At 41.1% G+C, this 26,072-nt stretch overlaps 1 protein-coding gene across 2 annotated transcripts in view; it reads right to left on the minus strand.

Moving 5' to 3' along the window:
• The window catches only part of cyth1b (cytohesin 1b), a 234,285-nt gene that overhangs the window by 176,847 nt on the left and 31,366 nt on the right, over nucleotides 1–26,072 (minus strand). Inside the window, exon 1 of one of the 2 annotated variants that reach the window (XM_060844851.1) lies at nucleotides 9,807–10,012. The exons of the other annotated variant lie outside the window; for it this stretch is intronic. Within the exon in view, the coding sequence (XP_060700834.1) occupies nucleotides 9,807–9,873 (67 nt within the window). The 5' untranslated portion in view covers nucleotides 9,874–10,012. Of the gene's footprint in view, nucleotides 1–9,806; nucleotides 10,013–26,072 lie in introns of those variants that run through there. 2 annotated transcript variants of the gene reach the window in all.

Genomic DNA, 26,072 nt, shown 5'->3' on the forward strand with positions numbered 1-26,072 from the left:
TGTCACCAAATCCCCACAAACAACATTACGGAGTTTACCACTGACCAGAATATGAACATGACTAGTCATATACAGTGGCTACAAGTTCAGGTCAAAGGCAAGAAATCCTGCCGGTACCTCACCTCCTGACTCCCTGAAGCCTGTCCATCATCTTTAAGACAAGTCAGGAGTGTGATGGCGCACTCTCTATTTGCCTGCATGCGTGCACCTCCAACATTAAAGAAGCTTGACACCATCTAGGACAAAGCATCCCACTTGACCAGTACGACAGTCACAAACATTCACACTTTCACTCTCAGATGGAGAAGTGGACCATCTACAAGACGGTTTGTAGAAATTCACCAAGGCTCCTCAAATAGTACCTTCCAAAGACATGACCACTACCATCAAGTAGGACAAGGACAACACAAACATGGCATCACCACCGCCACCAAGTTCCCCTCCAAGCCACTCAGCATCCTGACTCAAAAGTATATCACCAATATTTCAACCTGGTCCTGCAAACTCTATACATCAAACACCACTATCCCTGCTGACTTACTTGATTTGGAGTCCCTCAGTACCTCAAACTTCACTCATCATCATCATACTTTGTTCTGCATTCCACTCAGCCCTTAATTTCATTCACTAGTTGAAACAGACATTATTATTTTCCATAATGTTTTGCTGTGTAAATGAGTAAAAGGACTCTAAAAAGAAATATTAAGTTACTGAAAATTAAATTGATGATCCAAAAACTAAAGTCACTTTGGTGAAAATTCAGAATGATTCCAAATTGAAATGACACACGAATATGTTGCTATACATAAATCAAGTTGAGTCAAATTAGAATCTAGTTGATTTTAAAAGTATCAATTACAAGTGACTCTGTTTAGCTTCTGACAACACTTAAAACACAGCTCCAATGTAGCATTTTGAAAATATAACCACCTTGAATTTGTTCCATTCATTTTTTATTGAACCTATTATACTTCTAGAATATTTTGAGTCAATATAAAGTTACAATCCAGAGGTGCACAGTTAAAGGAGAGAATGGCACAACTTCGCATTGATATATAGCAATGTGCAGAGTGCAAGAATCAAAACCTCACTAACCACAATCTGCTGCTTCTCTGCAAGTACAAGTTCTCCACCCAACTCCACCCAAGTTGGGATATCACCACGAAACACTTAAATATGTTCTATGTATCATTCTACTTTTACCAATACACTGCTACCATCAGCTTAGAGACTACTGCTTTTCACAAACTAGGTACAATCAAGCTTTCTATTCTTTCTTCTCTCAGCTTAAGAAAAATGTATTGGAAAGGATTAAAGCCAGGACTGTGCAGTACGACTGTTGGCAGTTTGCGCTCGCAAATGCATCATTCTGTTTTGTGAGGAAGTATATTCTGTACACAACTGTCAAGTTTATATACAAGACAAAGTAATACTTCCATTTTTGGTACTCCAGTCAAAATGCAGTCTGCAAAATGGCCGTACTGACTCAGGTGTCAAGGTAGCCAGCAAACTCAAATTATATTTCCATAGCACCTTTATTGTAATGAAATATGTCCTAAATCGCACAGAAGCATTGTAATACAACATAGAACAGATCCAGATAAAAAGAAAATGTGAGGGCAATTGACCAGATGCTTGGTCAAAGTGGTAGGTTTTAGGAATTGTTTCTTCAAGGAAGTGTGTCAGGTAGATGGAAAGGTTTAAAAAGGAGTAGTTCAGCGTTTACAACCTGACAATCAATGATAAAGCTATTAAAATAGGGGATACCCAAAATGCCAGAATTAGATGAACCCAGATTTCTAAGGTTCATGAGGCTAGAGAAGATTTCAGAAGAAGTGGAGAACAATGAGGCTATGGACAGATATGTAACCAAGGATGAGAATATTAAGATTCAGATGTTACTTGACTTCATGTCAAATAGGGCAGTGCACAACAGGCTGCGAGTTAAAGTGAAAATGTTGGGACTTCAGCCATGAGCAGCATTTTGCACAACCTCAAGGTTACAGAAGTTGGAATGTGGGAGGCCAACCAAGAACATATTGAACAGTGAAGTCGAGAGCGGATATGGGGAGCAATGAGGGTTTTAAGCAGCAAATGAATTGAAACAGGGGTCAACTAACAGAGGTGGAAATAAACTGCTCTGGTGGTGACAAAAATGGCATCGAAAGTGTGACAATAAAGTTATGAACAGACCAGATTAATATCAGATTGTTTCCAGGTACAGGCATGGAGTTGTCATTATGGAAGTGTGATTTCAGTCATCATTTTTTGAAAGTATTAAGTTATTAATTAATGCCTATGATCAATTAAGCTAATTAGAGAGAGAACACTTTCAGGAAATCATACTGTTATGAGTTTTCACAGTACATCAGCATTACTCAACCCTCCTGTAACATTACTTTCAAACAGTATTCAAGCAGAAAATTAATCCTAAAATATCCAGCATTCTAAAAGAACAAAATGACAAATAACGTGCTTTAAGAATTGGAGTCCATTGAAACACCAATGAAGCAACCTGGTGACTGAGCACTCCAAATTGGTAAGCAGGTTTATCACATGATAAGCCAGATTGTGCAGCTAACCAATTTTCCAAATAGACCCCTCAACAATTGAATGACCCTTATTTAAAGACAAGGTGAGGTTTTTCTTCAAACCTTCCAGCAGCCCTGGATATCTAACATGGAGATCTAAAACAACATTATGGATGTGTAGGTGTGGACCTGCCAGCCATAATATTGGATATTGTGATTGTTTTACAGCTGCAAAACAGATGTGTTATGTGTAAATCAGTTTCTGTTCTCTCTTGCTTGTGAAAAAGAAAATAAGTACAGTACCTGTCGCACATTTCTCAGGATGCTGGAGGAACTGAACCTTGTTCCAAATTTTAACTAAATAAAAGCACAGACCACTTATTCCATCAAGTTGATACAAATTTACTGAAGTTATACCAGCAGTGTTTTGCCCTAGCAGGAATTCCACAACAGTACTAAATTAAAATTGGCCAATTAAAAACTGCTTTAAGGTGCAATTATGTATGTGTGTACATGTGTAATTAGTACTTTTGAAAAGATTATTACTGTTGTGCTAATTTAAACGCATCTACATTGGATGCAACAATCATCAAGCTCGATTTACCTTTGCTGTGAAATAAACTTCCATTCCTAAGATTATGCAGATTTATAAATTTTCAACACCCACAGCAGACAACTCCTTATAGAACTGAGTTGTGGTTTGCTCAAAAATATTTTCATTGTGGACATAATTACACAAATGTACAATGATGTGCAGGTGGGGTATTGAGAAATACAAACAACTGAAGGTATGAATGCATTATTAGATTGTCCACAAGTGAGTCATGAATGTCATGTGGAGTATTTTATAACTCAATAATCTTCTTTTGTCCTGATAGTCCACACCCTTTTTTCCCCACATTGAGCTAAATCTCCCATTTTGATCCTTTGATACCACTTTCTTTGATGTAAGCTTCACAGGTGAGGCCAGCAATTGCTGCCCATTCCAAATTGCCATCAAAACAGTGGCAGTAAGCCACCTCTATGAACTACTGTAGTCTGCGTGGTGTTGTTACACAGTCCTGTTAGGGAGTAAATTTTGGATTTTAACCCAGCAGAAGTGAAGGAACAGTGACATAGCTCCACGTCAGTAAGGTGTGTGGCTTTTGCCAGGGGCATGGGAGTACTTAGTGATGGTGGCGTTCCCATTGATCTGTTCTTCTAAATGGTCACAGATTTGAAAGATGCGGCAATGTATTATGTATAGTGCAAGCTGCCCTAACAGTGCATCACTATTCTGATGTATCAACCCTGCCTAGCACTCCATTCAACTCATTCCTGTGAATTTCTACAACATTTTTGCGTCAGTCTCTTTTCCTCTATCTTACATACAGTACTTTCAGTGTATGTGTGAGCTGTCCTTCATTTCTTCACTGATGCATTAATTTTTATGTCTTGCTCTGAAACATGGAACAAGGTGGAAGATCACATGTCTCAGCTGGAAGGTGCAGGAAAACTGTTGAAAAGGTTCTCAATGGGGTGGGTGATGAGAAACTGCTGCTCAGGTTCAGTCCACGAACAACTTATTGGCTGCATTCAGAAAATGCCAAAAGCTGAGGTTGGAGAATGGACAAGAAGGCAGTGATTCAGGAGAGAATAGCTAGCGCTCTGCATGAAGCAACATTCCTGATCAATGGATAGTGGGAGTGCAAGCGATCCCGAAATGAACGTTAAAATTGCAGTATGGCTCTGAAAGGTCTGAGGGTGGTGATACTCCAGCAACACCTATAAATCAGGGGAATAATACAAAACCACATCAAGGGTGAGAAGGCATAGGCGAGGGGTTGGAAGCATTCAACATGGACTTTAACAGTTGATTTCTGGGTTCAGGAGTGGGCTGTTGTCCATGGACAGTCAGGAAGCGGGTTAAGGCTGAAATTAGATAGACGTTGGGAGTACTGTAGAGGAACCGGATTACCCGGTTACTTAGAGTAAAAATTATTGACATAGGAATGGAAACTTGAAGAGGTGCAAATGTCACTGCCAGACCCAGAAGTAACCAAAGCAAGGGAATGGAGTACAGAGTCCCATCAGGTGTGCACCAGAGATGATATGCCAGAGCGAAAAGAAATAAAAGCATGCAGTGGTAAACAACAGGCACTATACAAAAAGCATCACTGAAGAACGAGGCCCTGAACATCGCCGGGTCAGTTCGTAACCACAATCATTTCAGAGCTGAAATTCTCCTCACAGTGAGTAGAGTTGGTAACGTGGGTTAAAATGTTGAAAAAACACAAAAAAATCAAAATTATGCTTTTCAATAAATGGGCTGGCAAGGAGTGGATGTTTTGCAAACTACAAGATTTACCAAACAGCTAATGTTATTGTCCTGAGTTAATTATATTCTCTCTGGAAGATATTCTAAAAATGATGTTCTTGAGTATTATTGAGAGAGGGGGGTCAAGCAATAATTTACATAGACTGCCTCAAATAAAAAGAAACCAGAGACTATATTTAAAAGAATTGCAAATCTCAATCCAGTAGTTTAAACTCCAGCCAAATATTCAAAAGTTCAAGATGAAGTCTCATAGCCATTGCAATACGAGCTTCACAACTGAAAATAATTTTGCCTATACTTGACTTGAATGTGATTTGCACTGATTATGCAAGTAGCATGCAGATCCCAAGGAATATCTAAGATGCTCTAACACAAAGATTTTAGCTTTGTATTCGTAAAATTTCTAAGCTATTTTGTCTATCTTCCAATCTTAATTTTCAGCACTTTGGCTGCTTGTGGTTGACTCCTTTTAAGCCCCAAAAAAGTATATTTAATTTCATAAATAACAGTGCACAAATGCTGCACATTCAACCATTTTAATGGCTGCAACGTCTGAATATGCAAGTTACATTAAGGAACAGAAACTTCAAACTAAGCATTCTACTGTCAGCATTTCTTGCTTTAATCAGCTGATTGAAGTCTATTCCATTCTTAACACTAACATACACTGCAGACTTTAATAGCAAACACACATTTTAGATATAGCATTTGGACTGACAGGCAGCAACAGGTTCTATTTCCCCAAATTAATATTTGCATTTGATTGCTCATTTTGGATGACAATCTACCACATGACAGAACATCATTTCCAGCATGATTCCCATGATCAACATATAAGTCTGACAAATGGCATTCTTTTAAAAAAAACAAACAATGAAAAATAAGGTATTACTATGTACATATTTCAAAATCATTGCACGTTATATGCTGAATCAACCATTTCAGGATGGAAAGGCCAAAATGGACTAGAGTAAGTTTAGAGTCAATGAGATGTACAACACAGAAACCGACCCTTCGGTCCAACTCGTTCATGCCAACCAGATATCCTAACCTTTTCTAGTCCCATTTGCCAGCACTTGGCCAATATCCCTCTAAACCTTTCCTATTCATACACCCATCCAAGGTATTTTTCAATGTATAACTTCAGTTACATCACACTGTAAACTTTTGCTATAAATTCTGTCTTCCAATCGTGTCCTCCACAATTGGAAGACAGATGAAAGGGCAGCGCTCTGAAAGCTGGTGTTCCAAATAAACCTGTTAGACTATAATCTGGCATTGAGAGATGTTCACCTTTGTCCACCCAGTCCAACACCAGCGCCTCCAAATCATACTTTTGAATGCTGCAACTGTATTAGTCTCCATCACTTCCTATGTAAGCTCATTCCATAATCGCATCACCCTCTGTGTGAAAATATTGTCCCCTAGGTCCCTTTTATATCTTTCCACTCTCAACCTAAACCTCTGCCCTCTATTCCCTCCCACCCCAGGGAAAAGACTGTCTTCATTTATCCTATCCATTCCCCTCAAAATTTTGTAAACCTCTATCAGGTCACCCCTCAGCCTCCGACGCTCCAGGGAAAACAGCCCCTATTTAGCCTCTCCCTATCGCTCAAATCCTCCAACCCTGGCAACATACTCGTAAATCTTTTCTGAATTCTTTCAAGTTTCACAACATCTTCCCGACAGGAAGGAGATCAGAATTGCACACGATATTCCAACAGTGGCCTAATCTAAGTTCTGTACAGCTGCAACAAGACTTCCCAACTCCTATACGCAATACTCTGACCAATAAAGGAAAGCATACTAAATGCCTTCTTCACTATCCTATCTACCTGCAACACTACTTTCAAGGAACTATGAACCTGCACTCCAAGGTCTCTTTGTTCAGCAACACTCCTCAGGACCTTTTCATTAAGTATATAAACACTGCTAAGATTTGCTTTTCCAAAGTGCAGCACCTCACATTTATCTAAATGAAAATCTGACACTCCTCAGCCCATTGGCCCATCTGGTCAAGATCCTGCTGTAATCTGAGGTAACCTTCTTCACTGTCCACTACACCTCTAATTTTGGTGTCATCTGCAAACTTACTAAGTATACCTCCTATGTTCACATCCAAATCATTTATATAAACAACGAAAGGTAGTGGGCCCAGCATCGATTCTTATGGCACTCCACTAGTCACAGGCCTCCAGTCTGAAAAGGGCAGACATTTATCTCTCCACCCTGGAGGCTCCCTGCCTCTATTCCTGATGAAGGGCTTTTGCCCGAAATGTTGATTTTCTTGCTCGTCAGATGCTGCCCGACCTGCTGTGCTTTTCCAGCACCACTCTGATCTAAACTCCAGTCTGAAAAAACAACCTTCCACCCACATTCATCTATCCTTGAGCCAATTCTGTATCCAAATGGCTAAGCTCTCCCTGGATTCCATGAAATGTAACCTTGCGAACCAGTCTCCCATGGGGTATCTTGTCGAACCAGTTACTGAAATCCATACTGATCATACCCACCTCTCTGCCCTCCTCAATCCTCTTTGTTACTTCTTCATAAAATTCAATCAAGTTTGTGAGACATGATTTCTCACACACAAAGCCATGCTGACTGTCCCTAATCAGTCCTTGCCTTTCGAAATACATGTAATTCCTGTCCCTCAAGACATCCAGCATCATCTCCGTTATAATATGGACATTTTTCACAATGTCACCACCTATTTCTCTACATTCTCTATCTTCCACCTCCTCCACCACAGAAAATACTGATGCAAAATACTCATTTAGTATCTCCTCCATCTCCTGCAGCTCCACACATAGGGCTGCCTTGCTGATCTTTGAGGGGCTCTGTTCTCTCCCTGGTTACCCTTTTGTCCTTAATGTATGTGTAAAAATCCTTTGGATTCTCCTTCACCCTATTTGCCAAAGCTATGTCCCCTTTTTGCCCTCCTGACTTCCCTCTTAAGTATACTCCTACTGCCTTTATACTCTAAGGATTCACTCGATCTATCCTGTCGGTACCAGACATATGCTTCTTTCTTTTTCTTAACCAAACCCTCAATTTCTCTCGTTATCCAGCATTCCCTATAACTACCAGCCTTTCCTTTTACCCAACAGGAATATACTTTCTCTGGGTTCTCGTTATCTCATTTCTGAAGGCTCATTTTCCAGCTGTCCCATTACCGGCAAACATTTGCCCCCAATTAGCTTTTGAAACTTTTTGCCTAATACTATCAACAGTAGCTTTCCTCCAATTTAGAACTTCAACTTTTAGGTCTGGTCTATCATTTTCCATCTATATTTTAAAACTAATAAAATTATGGTCACTAGCCCCAAAGTGCTCCCCCATTGACACCCACCCTGCCTTATTTCCCAAGCGTAGGTCAAGTTTTGCACCTTCTCCAGCAGGTACATCCACAAACACTCAGAAAAGTTTCTTGTACATGCTTAACAAATTCCACTCCATCTAAACCTTGAACACTATGGCAGTCCCAGTCTGTGTGTGGAAATTTGAAATCCCCTAACATAACCACCCTATTATTTATTTGTACAGATAACTTCAATCTCCTTAAAATTTCTCAATTTCCCACTGACTTTGGGGGGGGGGGGGGGGGGGGGGGGGGGTCTATAATACAATCCCAATAAGGTGATCATCCCCCTTATCAAAAAGGCCACTCACCCCCCTTTTTTTTTCTTAAACATACAGCACAGGAGGCCATTTAATCCTTCCTAACTGTTCTGGCTCTTCTGAAAGTGTTTCTACTTATTCCCAAACACCACGTTCTTTATCCATCACCCTGCAAATCTATCCTAATGCAGCTGGAAGCAGTTTCAATAGTGGATTTCAAAGGGGAATTAGACAACTGCCCAAAGAGAAAAATAAATTGTAGAGCTACAGGAAAAGGAGAGAGAGTGGTACTAGCCAAGTTATTCTTGTAGTGGACTAGCATGGACACAAAGGGCCAGATGGTTAACCTTGTGCTGTCACTACAATGGAATCCTGTTAACATGAACAATCATTCTTCAAGGGACAGTCAACAACTGTAATATGGTCTATATGTCAACATAAATGAAGTAAATTGGCACATACAGCCAAATGTTTGTGCATTTTGACAATTTATCATATATCTCAGTAATTATTAGACAGAATATTACCGCAAAACTTGTTTTTAATAATCAATGCTCAAGTGTCTACAACACAATTTATTCCTGAGAGTGCTAGACTATGAAATTCAAATTAACAAATTACTGATTTCATTAACACTAATCAACATCTCAGCATTCTTCAGTACAAAACAATGAATATGTAGATAGCAACAATATTAATTTCAAAACCTTCTAGATCCTATAGTTCTACTGCAGTTCAAGTGGGGGGAAAAATACAAGTTAGTGAGCTAATATAGGAAGTTTCTCAAAAATAACAAGCACTTCCACCATGTTTCCAGATGTTCATTGCTCAAGATTGCAGTCAACTACCTAAAAAACAATGTTAATCAAGCCACAACTAGAATTAAATTTCAAGTTGATCAAAAAAAATGTAAGTTTTTGAAAAATGGTTGTAGAATTTCAGGAGTAAATACAGATTTTTATTTATTTTTAACTGTTCTCCCTTCTGAAGGAATTTAAAACATGTGAAAAAGGACGGTATTCAATACTGGCAAATATCTCAACTCCAGTGTGTTTTCTTCATTGCTAAGGATATTCAGATCATACAGAATTAGTATTGCTACAGCATCATAGTACAGCAATAGGAAATATACTTAACTCAAAACTGAACAAACATGCTGAAAAATGGATAATGGATCATAATGTCTCACTTTTCCGAGGGATTACCTTATGCTATGGCCATTGTATCTGATCAATTTGTCCTTTTTTATTCAATTTTGAAAAATACCACTTAAAGTGCTGTCTCGTACAGTACTGGTCAAAGGCTACTTTTCAGTTTCAAATCTCATTAAGCCATACCTGGTTTTACATTTACACAGAGGAAAGCCTGGAAGCTGGATGCACAGAGCTCACTAACAGTTCCCATCACTCGGTTCAATCTCTTTATAATCCACAAGCCGTCAAATATATTTATTTCAGTGGAGATGGGATTTTCTCCACACAGCCTTCACGGGATAATTTAATCTCTCTGGCAGTCAGTTTTCAAGTCCTCTCCCAAATGGGGAAATACTGTCATTCAGTTTTTCTCTATATATAGTCTCTTGCTGAACCACTGCAGCAGACTGTCAGTAATCAAATTTCACTGGCCACACATCCAGGAAAGGCTTAATATTTCCAAATCACCAAGTATTACAACGTCACTGCCTGACAACCTGCCTCACAGTCTTCATTCAGCCAATCAGGTACACATAGATGACAACACAATCTAACCTCTCTTGAAGCAATATAGTCATATAATTGTGAAATACTTTCATCTCCAACCCTACCAGCTCCTACCAGCCCCTTGATGAGCTGCATTCCATTTAGTTTGTTCTAGGGGCTTTTAATTGATAACGAAGATTCTGTGTTCACCTACGAAATCTTTTTCGTATCAAGTGTTCATTGTTGCTTAGCAACTTACTCTCCATTACATAAAATGAACACTAAAAATGTACTATCAGTATTGTGAAAAAGGTTTGCTTTTTTAAAGTGTTAGAAATTAAGAGTTGCACTATTACAAAAAAACTTGACAACTAATTACAATTAGAACTTTCCTCAAAAAGAATGAAAAGATTCTTCTAAACCAGGTTCCAAGAAACCAGCTTCTATAGTAAAATGAACATTTTATCAAATTTATTGGCAAAATTACAAGTTTTTTTTAATAGCTGGCTACAGCATAGCAATACCACAAAACAGTACCTTCAGAGGATTTTTTTTGCAATGTTTTAAATGATTGACTTACCATAAATAGCTCTAAGTAATTTGCCCTTTGGACATGCATCACTGCGTTTCAGAAATCTATATACACTTCAAGCAAATTGTGAAAAGATACACATTTGTTTCATTACTACCCACAGGTATGTTTCACAAGGCAACTTCTCTCTTTAAATATTGATCTGATACTTTTAGTTGTATTTTTGAAAATCAGAAAAGCACTGCAAAAATGTAGTTGTCATATTTTTGTGCACAGTGGTCACAGTAAGCAGCAGCTATAATTTAGCAAATATATTCATGCTTCTTTTGCAAAAATCTGAGTTTCTAATCTCAGTTTGGTTTTCAGTCAAAATGAAGAACAAAACTGAAGTTCTTCTGCACTGGAGTTACTGCATTATATGGAGAGCAGGAGTAAAGCTATTTGAGTACTGTCAAGTTTGATTCTGGACCCAAATTCAGATGATATGTTGTTGGAGGTCTTCAGAAATGGTAAAACATATTTTCTTTTTCCAAGACACTTTCACCTTAGATATACTACTTTAAAGAGAAGGCCATATTATCTCCATACAGTCAATAACAGGAGCTATCAGCAGGTCTACGTACTGAAGAAAGCATAATATCCAGTGATGGTGTATATGGCAAGTTCAGTTATTGTACAGATAATGCTTTCAGAGAAAGTGTACTAAAACAATGTACGAAAGAGCAATAGAGTAATAGGATGCCAGTCCATCCCTTCAATTCGTCGCATGGTAAGTTTCAATTTCTGATCAATTAACCTATGAAGGATCATTTACCATAAAGAAGCATACTGAAGTTGAGGCATATCACTTCACCCCATCTTTTTTTTTTAAAAAAGCTTCTATTGATGTGCAAATAACATTGGAGATATTCCCCCCCACCAATTATCTTGTTGGGCCAGCATTTATAGCACATTCTTAGCTGCTCTTGGGAAGGTGGTGATGAGCTGCATTCTTGAACCACTGCAGTCCATATGCTGCAGATAGACCCACAATGCAGACAGGGGGAGAACTGCTGGTTTTTGACCCAGCCACACTGAAGGAATAGAGATATATTTCCAAGTCAGGATGAGGATGAGGAGTAAATCATCTACAGCCACATTGGTCTGAGAATATCGTAGTTATGTGGCAAGCATAAAAACACACGTGTACGTTATAATAAAAAGTGAGGAGAATATAAATACTCTGGCCAAGAAAAGTGGCAGATTGAGGTTGCTCCCATTTTATAATATAATTATTAGTGTAGTCATTAAAATTAACAGTGGAGTTGTTGATCAATGCACAGCATCTTGACAATTGATAAACATAGCACTTTAAAGTTGCAGTAATTGGGACCCATACAGAGCAGCATAGGAGCAGGAAGAGCTCATTCAGCAGACGTCAATGATTAAAGATAAAAAAAAACCCTTCGATATAGTTCCATTGATCAAAAACAGTTATATGGTGTTTAAATTATGTTTCAATCAGACTAGTTCAGTGATCTAACAGCGATGAGAAAATACAAGGATGCATAATCAAAACCACAGAAGTCTGTAAGAAAATAAAATAAAGAACTGCAGATGCTGGAAATCAGAAACACAAACAAATTGCTGAATCAGCAATCACAAACAGACTCAGCAGATCTGGCAGCATCTGTGGCAAAAAAGTTAATGTTTCAGGTCCAGTGACCATTGTTCGGAATTGATTGTAGCTAGGACACAATGCTACCTACTCAGTGTCATGTGGTGTCACATGCACCTTCTTAACCTCTCTCGCCATCAGCACTGACTCGTGCTGGCTCAGAACTGCCCTGACCCCAGTTCCAGTTCATCTTTCTGCTTACTCAGCATTCTAACAAGAAATTTCTTTTCCTTTCAGGCATTAACCGATGCAAGATGCAACAACTAAAGATATCCACACACCCCTGGAAAATTCCTCCTCTTCCCCAAACCCACCTTCTGTGGTGAACTTACTATCACACTGACCTTTGTTTTGTACTCAGCAGAACTTTGTTCTATCGCTCAGCATTCCCCACCTCAATGAAGTCTTACCATTACAGAATGCTAATCTCTTCTTCCGTCGCCTTGGCCTCTGCCCATTTCTTTGGATAAAAGTCCTCGCCCAGTCCCACAAACCGCTTCATCCACTTCCAACACACTCTCTCCACCTGGCCCCCTTCCACTGGTCTCTTACTTGCACACGACCTATTCATCGAGAACTGTTGACGTGACACTGGTTGCCCTCACTGCACTCAGTGTTCTCAGATCCAACCCTGATTTTGGAATCAAGCCTGTCAACAAGGGTGATGCCGTTGCTGGGGCTGGTGGAGCAACCTCTTCATGAGAGTCTGAGCACCAGCCCTTGAACACCACCTAGTGCCTGACTGGACTTTGACCTCAACATGCAACACCAGGCCATTGTGTTGACAATGGACACTAGTTTCATTTCGTCTGGTGGTCTCCTCCACCACTGTCTCCAAGGTCACTTCTACCTTTTTCACAAAATTCACAAACAGGACTGTCTGGGCAGACCCGTTGTTTTGCCTGCTCTTGCCCCGCTCATCTCTTCCTACCGCAATTCAATTGTTTCTCCCCTTCTCCTGTCCCACTTACTTCTGCAATTCTTCTGATGCTTTACATCAGTTTCAAAACCTCCATTTCGCAGGCTCCAGCTACCTCCTCATAACCATGGACATGTCATCCCTTTACACATCCATTCCCCAACGGATGGTCTCAGGGTTTTCTACTTCTTCCTGGAAAAAGAGGAGTGGACCATCTCCATCCAGCACCACCCTCCTCTGCTGGCCAAACCCATCTTTACTTTGAACAACTTCAGTTTTAACTCCTCTCGTTTTCTTTGGGTCAAAGAAGGAGCCAAAGGGACCTCTCTTTTCAAAGTTTGTGAGAAGATTTGTAGCTCGGGTGCTCATTGTCGTGGTTCTGTTCGCCGAGCTGGGAGTTTTTGTTGCAAACGTTTCGCCCCCTTTCTAGGTGACATCTTCAATGCTTGGGAGCCTCCTGTGAAGCGCTTCTGTGCCGATTCCTCTGGCATTTATAGTGGTTTGAATCTGCCGCTTCCGGTTGTGAGCTGCTGTCCGCTGCAGTGGCCGGGATATAGGGTCTAGATCGATGTGTCTGTTGATAGAATTTGTGGATGAGTGCCATGCCTCTAGGAATTCCCTGGCTGTTCTGTGTTTGGCCTGCCCTATAATAGTGGTGTTGTCCCAATCAAATTCATGTTGTTTGTCATCTGAGTGTATGGCTACTAAGGATAGCTGCTCGTGTCGTTTCGTGGCTAGTTGGTGTTCATGGATGCGGGTTGTAGAGGCATGGCACTCATCCACAAATTCTATCAACAGCCACATCGACCTAGACCCTACATACCGGCCACTGCAGCGGACAGCAACTGACAACTGGAAGCGGCAGATTCAAACCACTATAAATGCCGGAGGAATCAGCACAGAAGCGCTTCACAGGAGGCTCCCAAGCATTGAAGATGCCACCTAGAAAGGGGTGCAACAAAAACTCCCAGCTCGGCAAACAGAACCACAACAACGGACCTCTCTTTGTTGGGGGTACATGGAACATTCCTTGTTCCCCACCTCCAACTCTTTTCCCAGTATATTGATTACACTACCAGTGCTGCTTCGCTCTCTAACCTGGAATTGGAAAATTTTAAAAAATTTTGCTTCCAGTTTCCAGCCTGCTCACACTTTCAACTGGTCCATCATTTGACTCTTCCCTTCCATTCATTGACATCTCTGCTTTCATTTTTGGGGATAGGCTGGCCACAGTTATCCACAACAAACCGACCAACTCCGACAGTTATCTTGACGATACATCCTCACACCTTGCTTCTTGGAAAGACACTATTCCCTTCTCCCAGTTTCTCTGCCTCCATCACATCTATTCAGGTGATGGAATATTCGACAAGACGGCCTCAAACTCCCACCTTCTTTTTCAGCTGAGCATTCCCCACCAACCTCAGCCATGTCCGATCTATCCCCTGCACTTTGGCCCTTCTCTGCTCTCTGATAACAGCTAAAGGATCTCTTCTCTGGTACTCATTTTCTAACCCACATCCAAATGATCAACTTCCATTTTCACTACCTCCAATAGGATACCACCACCAGACACATATTCCCTTCCCCTCCCTTGTCAGCCTGCTGCAGTGACCAAACCCTTCACGACACTGCAGTCCACTGCTCCTTCATCCCAACATCTTCCCTTGCTATTGCAGGTGTTGTTTCACCTGCCTGATTACTTCCTTTCTCCTCACTATCCAAGGCTCCAGGTGATGTAATGATTTACCAGTACTTCACTCAATCTAGTCAATTGCATTTGTTGCTGACAACATAATCTCCTCTACACTGGGGAAATGAAACGATGACTGGGTGATCACTTTGCAGAACACCTTTGTTCTGTCTGCAAAAGTGAGCCTGAGCTTCCTGCTGCTTGCTAATTCAACATATCACCATATTCCCTAGCCAACACCAGTGTCTCAGGCTTACTGCAGTACTCCAGTGAAGCTCAGAGCAATCTGGAAGAATGTCATCTCATTTCCACTTGAGTACTCTACAGCTTTCAGGACTCGATATCAAGTTTAATAATTTTAGGTCCTCAGTATTTTCTCCACATTCTTACCTGAACCTCCACCCACCTGGTCTTGTTATCACATGGGCTGTTATTGGTCCCCATTAGTGGCTATTGATTCTCCCAGGTTGACTGTTACCCACTCCTTTGTCTGCCCCATCATGGTTTGGTCTGTCTCTCTGGACTCCATCTCCACCTATTGTTTACTCCTTCCTGCTCCACCTCATCTTTAGCAGATATATCCATTTATTCTAAGCTACAGTCTGTTCTGAAGAAAAGTCATTGGACCTGAAACATTGACATTGTTTTCTCTCCACAGATGCTACCAGACTTGCTCAGCTTTTTCCCCAGCAATTTCCATTTGTGTTTCAGAAGTCTGTAAGACCAAGGCTGAATTAGTATAAAAGATGCAAATAGTCAGGAGGTTTCACTCTAAACTTACATTCAGAACAGTTCATCGTAATAAGCATGACATCCCTCTTTGCTGCTATGATTTATTTGAAGTACAATTTCGTCATAAGACTTGATAGGATTCCTATCAGAATGGAATCGTTGTGTAACCATCACTTCAGCATTTTGTTGGAATTTGCTGCACTCGCTAATTTCTTCTACAATCTTATGCCACTCTATAATCAACAATTTGGACTCTCATACAAAATTAAGAAAAAAACCTTCAACAGCATTTTACTGTTAAGGACCTGACATTTAAACTAAATTACATATTCTTTGAGTGACTAAAAATAAAACAAAACATTTTGAAGGATTACTCCAACTAAAAAGTAAATTGACTTTCTTTCATTATGGATTCATTGCTAAAATCCTAATTTCTAATTGCATGCAGGCTATTATTGGTCTTGGGAGAGATACGCAATCTCTCATGATATTGTAGAAATTGAACTGAGAAAGTTGCACATTAGCTCACAATGGCAATGCAAAAAAAAATGATTTAGCCAAAGTGTTTTTTCGAAACTGATATTTTAATGTATAATTTAGCATTTTAAATCATAGTAATTTTGTTTTAAAGTGTAAAAATAGATAGGGTTGAAATACTTGTGAGAAAGGAATGAGACTTTTACCACAAAGAACATTTGATTTTTGCGGAACGAAAGAGCACTTACGTTCTTAAAGAAAATACCTCCAAGAGCACAGAACTCCCAATGCAACGCACTGGACTGTCAGCCTTGATTTCTGTGTCCAGCCCCCAGGGGGCATTTAATGTTGGTGACTTAATGTTGGTGGCAAAGGTTTCACTATTAGCTAGAAAACTAACAAGGCTAGGTGCAACTCCATTTGGCAAAGCCTGCTAAAATGAACACAATGTCAGGGCTTCATGGAATTTAGGATCCCAGAACTGTAAATCCTGCCTGCTCAGAGCTGGTGATCAGCTCTGGATAACTTTCTGTTATCTGCCTGTAATGTAACGTCCTGGGGACAACAAGGAACTCAAACCATAGGAATTGAGGATTGGATGAAAGGTGCGTGATTGATGCTGTGATGGGGTGGTTGACAATGGGCTCTCAGCTTCCTGATCCTGGGTTCCTGGAGTAGGTCCTGAATGCCTTCAAACCAGAGTTTCTCTTCTTTGTAAGCAAATTGCCTACTTAAGCAATTAACAAATGAGCATTCATGAAGGAAGACTATCCACAAGCCATCTCGCCTTAGACCTGAACAGGTGGAAACACTCCTGCTTGGTCAAATACTGCCCACCTCAGAACTTTCCATTCAGGGAGCATTTAATTCAACCCAGAGTGTGGATCTTGAAGCCTCACCCCCCTGATTTTGTCCTATTTGCTTGCACTTGGCCCTCGAAACCTTGCATGAATGTTGCTGCTACCACATCACAGAAATGTTTAGTAAAGCGAGTGCTTTTGATTATTAAATGCATTGAGCAATTAATTCAATATTAGCATTAAATCATCAGAAATAATTACCAGCGAAATGAGATACAGTTGGCAGTTTCATTGTAAATGTTAAAAGGTGCATTTATAACTTTTAAAAATTAGCATTCTTCCACCAAAACAAACAATGCCAATTTTTGGAGCTTCTTCAAAACTAACTCCCAATGTTTAATCATCAACAGAAACCATATTCTAGTTCTGAGAACTTTAAATGAAATAGCATTAAAGATGATACTGGTAACTTTCTGATGAAATACAATTAATCCTTGGAGTACGAAACAATGTTCTAAACTTAGTTACCTCCAGAGAGATTAAAAAGTGTATGATTAGTCATAAATGCCAGATCACAAATTGCTGTTTAATGATTTGTTCCTTCCGTCAAAATCATAATTACCCAATATTAAGCTATTATAATGAATGTCACATTAACATTGTAATAATTGCAAATTATATTTAAATAAATGTAATTGTCATTTTCATCGATGGTAATTCAGCAATTTGTAAAAGGTAACATTTTGTTGCAAATTAGCTAGCATCCACTGAAAAACTCCAGCTACAATTTCAAATATTTAATATATACATACAGTTTGCTGGGAAACCACTATATGAACTCATGATGATATAAAATGTGTTGCTGGAAAAGCGAAGCAGGTCAGGCAGCATCCAAGGAGCAGGAGAATCGACGTTTCGGGCATGAGCCCTTCTTCAGGAATGAGGAGAGTGTGCCAAGCAGGCTAAGATAAAAATGTAGGGAGGAAGGACTTGGGGGAGGGATGTTAGAAGTGCGATAGGTGGAAGGAGGTTAAGGTGAGGCAGAAAGGTCAGGAAGAAGATTGCAGGTTAGGAAGGTGGTGCTGAGTTTGAGGACTCGAGTTGGGACTGAGACAAGGTGGGGGGAGGGGAAATGAGGAAACTGGAGAAATCTGAGTTCATCCCTTGTGGTTGGAGGGTTCCTAGGCGGAAGATGAGGCGCTCTTCCTCCAGCCGTCGTGTTGCTATGGTCTGGCGATGGAGTCGTCCAAGGATCTGCATGTCCTTGGTGGAGTGGGAGGAGGAGTTGAAGTGTTGAGCCACGGGGTGGTTGGGTTGGTTGGTCCGGGTGTCCCAGAGGTGTTCTCTGAAACGTTCCGTAAGTAGGCGGCCTGTCTCCCCAATACAGAGGAGGCCACATCGGGTGCAGCGAATGCAGTAAATGATGTGTGTGGAGGTGCAGGTGAATTTGTGGCGGATATGGAAGGATCCCTTGGGGCCTTGTAGGGAAGGGGGGAGGTGTTGGCGCAAGTTTTGCATTTCTTGCGGTTGCAGGGGAAGGTACCAGGAGTGGAGGTTGGGTTGGTGGGGGTGTGTGGACCTGACAAGGGAATCACGGAGGGAGTGGTCTTTTCGGAACACTGATAGGCAGGTGAGGGGAGGGAAGGGAAATATATCCCTGGTGGTGGGGTCCGTTTGGAGGTATCGGACTTTTATACCGCTGAGGCTAAACGCCAGCTCACGGACACCTCCTCCTACCCCCCCCTTGACCATGATCCCACCTCTCACCACAAAACCATTATCTTCCAGACCATTCATAATCTCCTCACCTCAGGAGATCTCCCATCCACACCTCCAACCTCATAGTCCCACAACCCCGTACTGCCCAAAATCCACAAACCTGACTGCCCCGGCCAATCCATTGTCTCAGCCTGCTCCTGCCCCACTGAACTCATCTCTGCATACCTCGACATGGTCCTGTCCCCCTTAGTCCAAGAAAGCCCTCCACTACGTTCCCCACGCCCTCCACCTCCTCCATGATTTTCACTTCCCTGGTCCCCAATGCCTCATCTTCACCATGGACATCCAGCTCCTGTAAACCTCCATCCCCCATCACAAAGGACTCAAAGCCCTCCACTTCTTCCTTTCCCACCGTACCAACAAGTACCCTTCCATTGACACCCTCCTTCGACTGATTGAACAGGTCCTCACTCTGAACAACTTCTCTTTCCAATCCTCCCACTTCCTCCAAACCAAAGGAGTAGCCATGGGCACCCGCATAGGCCCCAGCTATGCCCCCCTCTTTGTAGGACATGTGGAACAGTTCATCTTCTGCAGCTACACTGGCACCACACCCCACCTTTTCCTCCGCTACATCAATGACTGTATCGGTGCTGCCTCGTTGAGGTTGAACAGTTCATCCACTTTACCAACACCTTCCACCCGACCTCAAATTTACCTGGACCATCTCAGAGACTTCCCTCCCCTTCCTCAACTTCTCCATTTCTATCTCGGATGACCAAATCAACACGGACATTTACTACAAACCGACCGACTCCCACAGCTACCTAGACTACATCTCCTCCCACCCTGTCCCCTGTAAAAACGCCATCCCATACTCCCAACTCCGTCGTCTCCACCGCATCTGCTCCCAGGAGGACCAGTTCCAATACCAAACAACCCAAATGCCCTCCTTCTTCAAAGACCGCAATTTCCCCCCAGACATGATCGACGATGCTCTCCACCGCATCTCCTCCACTTTCCACTCCTCTGCCCTTGAGCCCCGCCCCTCCAATCGCCACCAGGACAGAACCCCCACTGGAACTCACCTACCACCCCACCAACCTCCATATACATCATATCATCCGTCGTCATTTCCACCACCTCCAAACAGATCCCGCCACCAGGGATATATTTCCCTCCCCACCCCTATCAGCATTCCGAAAGCACCACTCCCTCCACGATTCCCTTGTTAAGTCCACACACCCCACCAACCCAAATTCCACTCCCGGCACTTCTCCTGCAACCGCAAGAAATGCAGAACTTGTGCCCACACCTTCCCCCCCCTTACTTCCCTCCAAGGCCCCAAAGGATCCTTCCATATCTACCACAAATTCACCTGCACCTCCACACACATCATTTAATGCATGCGCTGCACCCGATGTGGCCTCCTCTATATTGGGGAGACAGACCGCCTTCTTGCAGAACGTTTCAGAGAACACCTCTGGGACACACGGACCAACCAACCCAACCACCCCGTGGCTCAACACTTCAACTCCCCCTCCCACTCCACCAAGGACATGCAGATCCTTGGATTCCTCTATCGCCAGACCATAGCAACACGACGGCTGGAGGAAGAGCGCCTCATCTTCCGCCTAGGAACCCTCCAACCACAAGGGATGAACTCGATTTCTCCAATTTATTCATTTCCCCTCCCCCCACCGTGTCTCAGTCCCAACCCTCGAACTCAGCACCACCTTCCTAACCTGCAATCTTCTTCCTGACCTCTCCGCCCCCGCCCCCACTCCAGCCTATCACCCTCACATTAACTTCCTTCCACCTATCGCACTTCTAACGCCCCTCCCCCAAGTCCCTCCTCCCTACCTTTTTATCTTAGCCTGCTGGACACACTCTCCTCATTCCTGAAGAAGGGCTCATGCCCGAAATGTCGATTCTCCTGTTCCTTGAATGCTGCCTGACCTGCTGCGCTTTTCCAGCAACACATTTTCAGCTCTGATCTCCAGCATCTGCGGCCCTCACTTTCTCCACGATATAAAATCTGGGCAAGCAATCTTTGAACTCCATTGCCTAATGTAATCCTGCACATTAATGGACTGAAACAGTTTTAAAACATGACTGAAAATATTAAATTTAAATTTGGACAAAGGAAATCACCTGATCCACATAGATTGGTGAAAAGTCATGAAATTGGCGTGTATTAAACAACAAAAAAAGACATTCCAATGAAATTAATTTTTTTACCAAAGATAGTCAGCCAGCCCCCTTCCGAAGTATGCAAAAGTCATTACTTCCATTTTGAATTACACCATTACAAGAATCTCCACTTGTCGGAGATAAAACATAGTCTACAATCGCTAAGCAAGGAAAAATAAACTTCCGTGAACTGAATTTATATAGGAATTGCTATTTCAAGAACTTTTTTTACCTTTGGCAGCAGAAGGGGTTGCATAACTGAACACAGGCAAAGAAGACTCTTACAAAAGAAAGCATTTAATTACAACAGTGATTAGAAAGAGACATCAGGAACCTACGAACTGAAGATAACTACAATATTCGCAACTGCTGATGATGCATGCTGTTTGTGTGAGCGTGCTCAATTGACTGCAGGAGAGCCACAAGTTTGACTTCACATCCTTATTTTCAACATGGGATTTTAAAAATGTTTATTTGCCAAAGTACTTGGTAATTGGCTAATTGCTTACAGTAAAAATAACTGATGCATTTCAATTCAAGAAATATAAAGCCAAGAGCTAAAGTGAACCTAAATCTTTGTTGAGACCAAACGGCCAAAGGATGAAACATTTTTGAACTGGTACACCCATTTGCACTGGGTCATATTGCAATCTCTCAGCATGCAGGATAACGACATTCCAAAATAAAATAAACTACCTATGACTAAAGCTCAGGTATGTCAAATCAAATTAGATAGAACTCAGATAAGAAGTCATGCTCAAACCTTAGAGGTATGCCCTTTCAAGGACTTTGTTAATAATTATGGCTCTATGCACATGTAATGCTGGTGAAAGAGTAGCAACAGTAAAGTTCTAGCTGTAAGAATATTAAGCATCATTATGCATGGGAGGTGGTAGTCATGTTTTCACTTAAATATGGCATTTTAGTGGAATGCTCCCAGCTTCTACTGAAAATATTGCTGAATCTTAAGTACAAATCAAACAAAACTCAAACTGAGTTTCAAGTGGTTATCTTTTAGCACTGGTTATAAAGATAATGTAGAAAAAGCCAGCCACAACCACAAAACAGGCCACAGACCTAGGATGAAGCAAACAATACCATTTGTCCACAGGCCTTAGGGGAGGTGTCAAAGGTCATGATGACTCATTTGGCATAAGCACACCAATAGGCACATTTTGAAAGTTTCTGAATATACCTTCTAAAAGTTGAGGAAAACTATATCAAAATTTCACTACTTTTTGGGTCGGTATGAACGTCAAAGTATTTTTAATAATTTATACTTAGGCCAAATTCTTTTACCGATGTAGAGTCAGTTCAGCTATTACACACATTTCTTCAATGTGAATTGGCTTTAATGTGATTGAAGAATTTAGATCGTTATTTGTAGAACTCGAACCTTCCTTACTGTATTGGCTTTAATGCGATACCGGCCCATTAGTTTAAACAGTATGGCTATTACACAATTTTCTTATAACTCATGTCAAAGTCATAGGGCCTTTTCTGTACTGTAAATCTATGACCCAAGTCTGCACTGACATAATTACCATTAATGATGTGTTAACCCTAATTTCCTGCACTTGTCCCATATCTTTGAATGTTACAATATTGCAAGTGTTCGCCCAAATAATTTAAGGTTTAAGGTTTCCAGTCTCCACTACCTTTCCAGACACAGCTCCAGATTCCTAACACTCAGACAAAAAACTTTCTCCCCCACAAATCCCGTCTGAATCTCCTGTCCTTCACCCTTAAACTATGCCCCCTCGTGATTGACCCCTCAACCAAAGGTAATAGCTACTTCATACTCATCCTGTCAGTACCCCTCAATCTTATACATAATGTTACCTCCATCATGTTTCTCCACCCCCTCCCCCCACCCCCAGCCGCCTCTGCTGGAAAGAAAACAATCCAAGCCAATCTCGCCTCTCCTGATGGCTCAAATGCTCCAGCCCAGTCAGATGTGTGTCGGACATCCATTGTTAGGTGGGGGAAGATGTAAAACAATCCACTTATGGGCAATTTTCCCTCAGTTGGCCAATTCGGAACCCAGAGGCCAAATTGATCACCTTGGTGGGGTCCAAGAGCTCGAGAGGCAATAGAAGGCCTTTCCTCCGAGAAATCGCAGATATATGGGCTTTGCAAGTAAATGAGAAAGAGAGGTGCCCAATCTTCACACTTTTGTTCTGCTAAATTTTAAATAAAAATGACCAAAACAGCAAGGCCATCACTGTGGTGGAGGGAAGGCGGGGAGAAAGTCTCCAGAGGGCAGCTAGTGGCTGCAGCAGAGACCAAAAAGTTTGCCTGAAATATTGCCTCTGACATCAACGTCAGGAAGTCATCTCCAGGAACTTACATAGAGCTTGATACCTCAAACAACTGGCCCTTAATATTTAAATCATCTCGGAAAATGATCCCGGAGCAGACGGAATGGAAGATCCAGTTTCCCAGCCAGCCAACTGTATGCCACTTACTTCCATATCTGCCCTCAATGAGAGCTACAAGTCCTCCTCTCAGTTACTCACATGTAACAGATTAATACTGATTAAATTTGTTACATTTTGGTGAAAAAGCACATTTCTAGCAGTAATAACCAACTAAACATAAAAGGAACATTTAGTAATGAAGCAATTTATTCAAATATAGTTTTAAAATACTGACTGATTGCACTGGCACACTTTGCATTTGGCAAATATGCAAATAAGGTGGAGTCAATTTTTTTTAAAAAGCTTCAAAACAGCTGTAGTTTACCCAGGTCACTGCACACACTGTGGAAATTCTTCTGATGAGTATTGTATACTCTTCCCAATGGCACAACATAAAATTTGTATACAATATTAATGTGGCATTTTTCAACTTCATGAACAATCATAAAATAACAAACTTGGATGCAAATAATGATTCAATCTTCAAGACTGTGTCAGTGGAAAATTCAGAAATCGGAGGAATTGAAAATGTGCAGAAATTAAATTGGTTCAATAAACAACAGCTGTGTCTCTTTCTGAATTGCAGCAGAGATGCTCATATTACAAAAAAACAGCTACAAGATAGAATGGTAAAGCTAAAGCTCAAAATAAAGGATTGAAACATGTTGCTATAAAACAGAAATACTAACTTTATTTCATTGATCTATTCTTAGATAATGGTAAAATTGCAATTGTTAATCTTGCAGTTGACTTCATAATTCACGACAGATTTTAGCTTACATCTGGTGGTGAAATATGGTGACATAATATTTCTGTAGGTGCCATTAAAATATAGATGCAATTATCCTGTTATGCTGCTGGAATAATTCCAGACAGGCCGGTCTTCCATCACCAAGTCACCCTTTATTAATGCATGGAGAGTCCTTGATACTGATTCAGCTCCCTTGAAGCTACTCTCAGAGTGAACAAAACCTCTGCCACTCCTGTTTTTTTATATCTGTCAGCCAGGGCTCTGATTGAACCAGATTAACAGTCCCAAAACAGGGAACTCATATTCCACGATGTCCACCTGGCTGACCTCATTACAATTACTAAGTAAAAACAATGACTGCAGATGCTGGAAACCAGAGTCTAGATTAGAGTGGTGCTGGAAAAGCACAGCAGTTCGGGCAGCATCCGAGGAGCAGGAAAATCAATATTTCGGGCAAAAGCCCTTCATAGAAAGCTCTAATTTCATTACAATTACTACAAAAACTGCATATTTCATTCCAAATGTTGTCTCAGCAGAACTTTGTAAATTTCCACAATTTTTCTTGACATTATACAGCTAGTTAAAAAAAGTGTAAACACTGATAAATCAAAATAAACAGAATATCACAAAATAGTCAAATGTCATAACAGAGAATGGCACCATGGGTTTAGAGACTCTAGAATGTGCCTTCATCTGGTGAATGTGATACAAATCTGAATCTCATCCTGTTCTTCTGCTCTCGTGGAGAGATGCCAGCTCACCAGAGGGTATGATCACATATTATGGTCTCATGCATCGAGGAGATCCAAGGTAAACTTCCAGTTCCTGACCCACTCCTCCAGTGCCCCATGTAGCAATGAAGGGTAATCATATAAAGAAAGTAATGGAACAAATAATGAGGATTTAAGATAATGATGATTTGTAGGTAGAGGGAGGCATGGTTTACCTGAAGCAACCTCGTACTTCTCTCTAAGTACTCTATGAAAGCAAAGCTTGATGTTCATCAGGCTCTTCCTGCATAAGATAGTATCCAAATGGTCAAAAGAGTTAGTCCCACAATTATAGCAAAATTGTAATGCAACCAAAGATGACCAGAAGTCTGAATTGATATCCAACATCAAGCCTGTCACCTGACTGGAACAAAGACAAGAGTCTGGACAGAGACTTGCATGATGTATTGCCTGTGATGACAAACAATTGGAACATTGTGGAAGCATAAATAGCTTCCATTCATTAGAATGCCAACCTACAGCAACTTACAGTCAGGGAATCCTGCAAAATTGCGACTGCTCTTGCTTTCTTGTCTTTTCAGTTATTCCTCTATTGCCAAAGAACACCAGAACACATTGAAATTGGTTTCAAGGCTGGAAAAAAGTAATCCAGGTCATGCAAAAACTGAAGTCAGAAATCTAGGGGATAAATCAAAACTAGAGGGCATAGGTTTAAAGTGAGAGGGGATCAGATTTAAAAAGGATCTGAGGGCTAATTTCTTCACACAGAGTGTGGTGCATGTATGGAACCAACTGCCAGAGAAAGGGGACAGAGGCCGAGGTAATTGCAACATTTAAAAAGCATCTGGATTGTTATACGAATAAGAAGGGTTTAGAGGGATATGGGGCCAAATGAAGCAAATGCCACTTGGTCAGATTGGGATGTCTAGTCAGCATGGACAGGTTAGACTGAAAGGTCTGTATCCATACTGTATGTCTTTTTGATTCTAAATGGGAAAGTTAATGAGCAACATAAAAGGACATCTAACCAGTTGGCGCATGTGTTATTTAAGTACAGCTGAAGAGTCCTTGTTGTTTGCAAGCACAAATTGCTGAGTGAGTTATCAAAAGATGAGCCAAGCATTCAAAGTAGACCTTTTTCACAACAGAGTCTTCATCCCCATCTTGCCATCAGCACAGCATCCAAAGTTAATGGTTTTATCAAGGCATTTTAATTCTTTGACATGCCCCATCAGATGCAGATGGGATTGATCCAATATGGTGAGCATGGCATAACTGGTGTAAAATAAGCTCAGATGCC

Source organism: Hemiscyllium ocellatum, chromosome 25 (genome assembly GCF_020745735.1).
Source record: "Hemiscyllium ocellatum isolate sHemOce1 chromosome 25, sHemOce1.pat.X.cur, whole genome shotgun sequence".
NCBI classification, from domain to species: Eukaryota; Metazoa; Chordata; class Chondrichthyes; order Orectolobiformes; family Hemiscylliidae; genus Hemiscyllium; species Hemiscyllium ocellatum.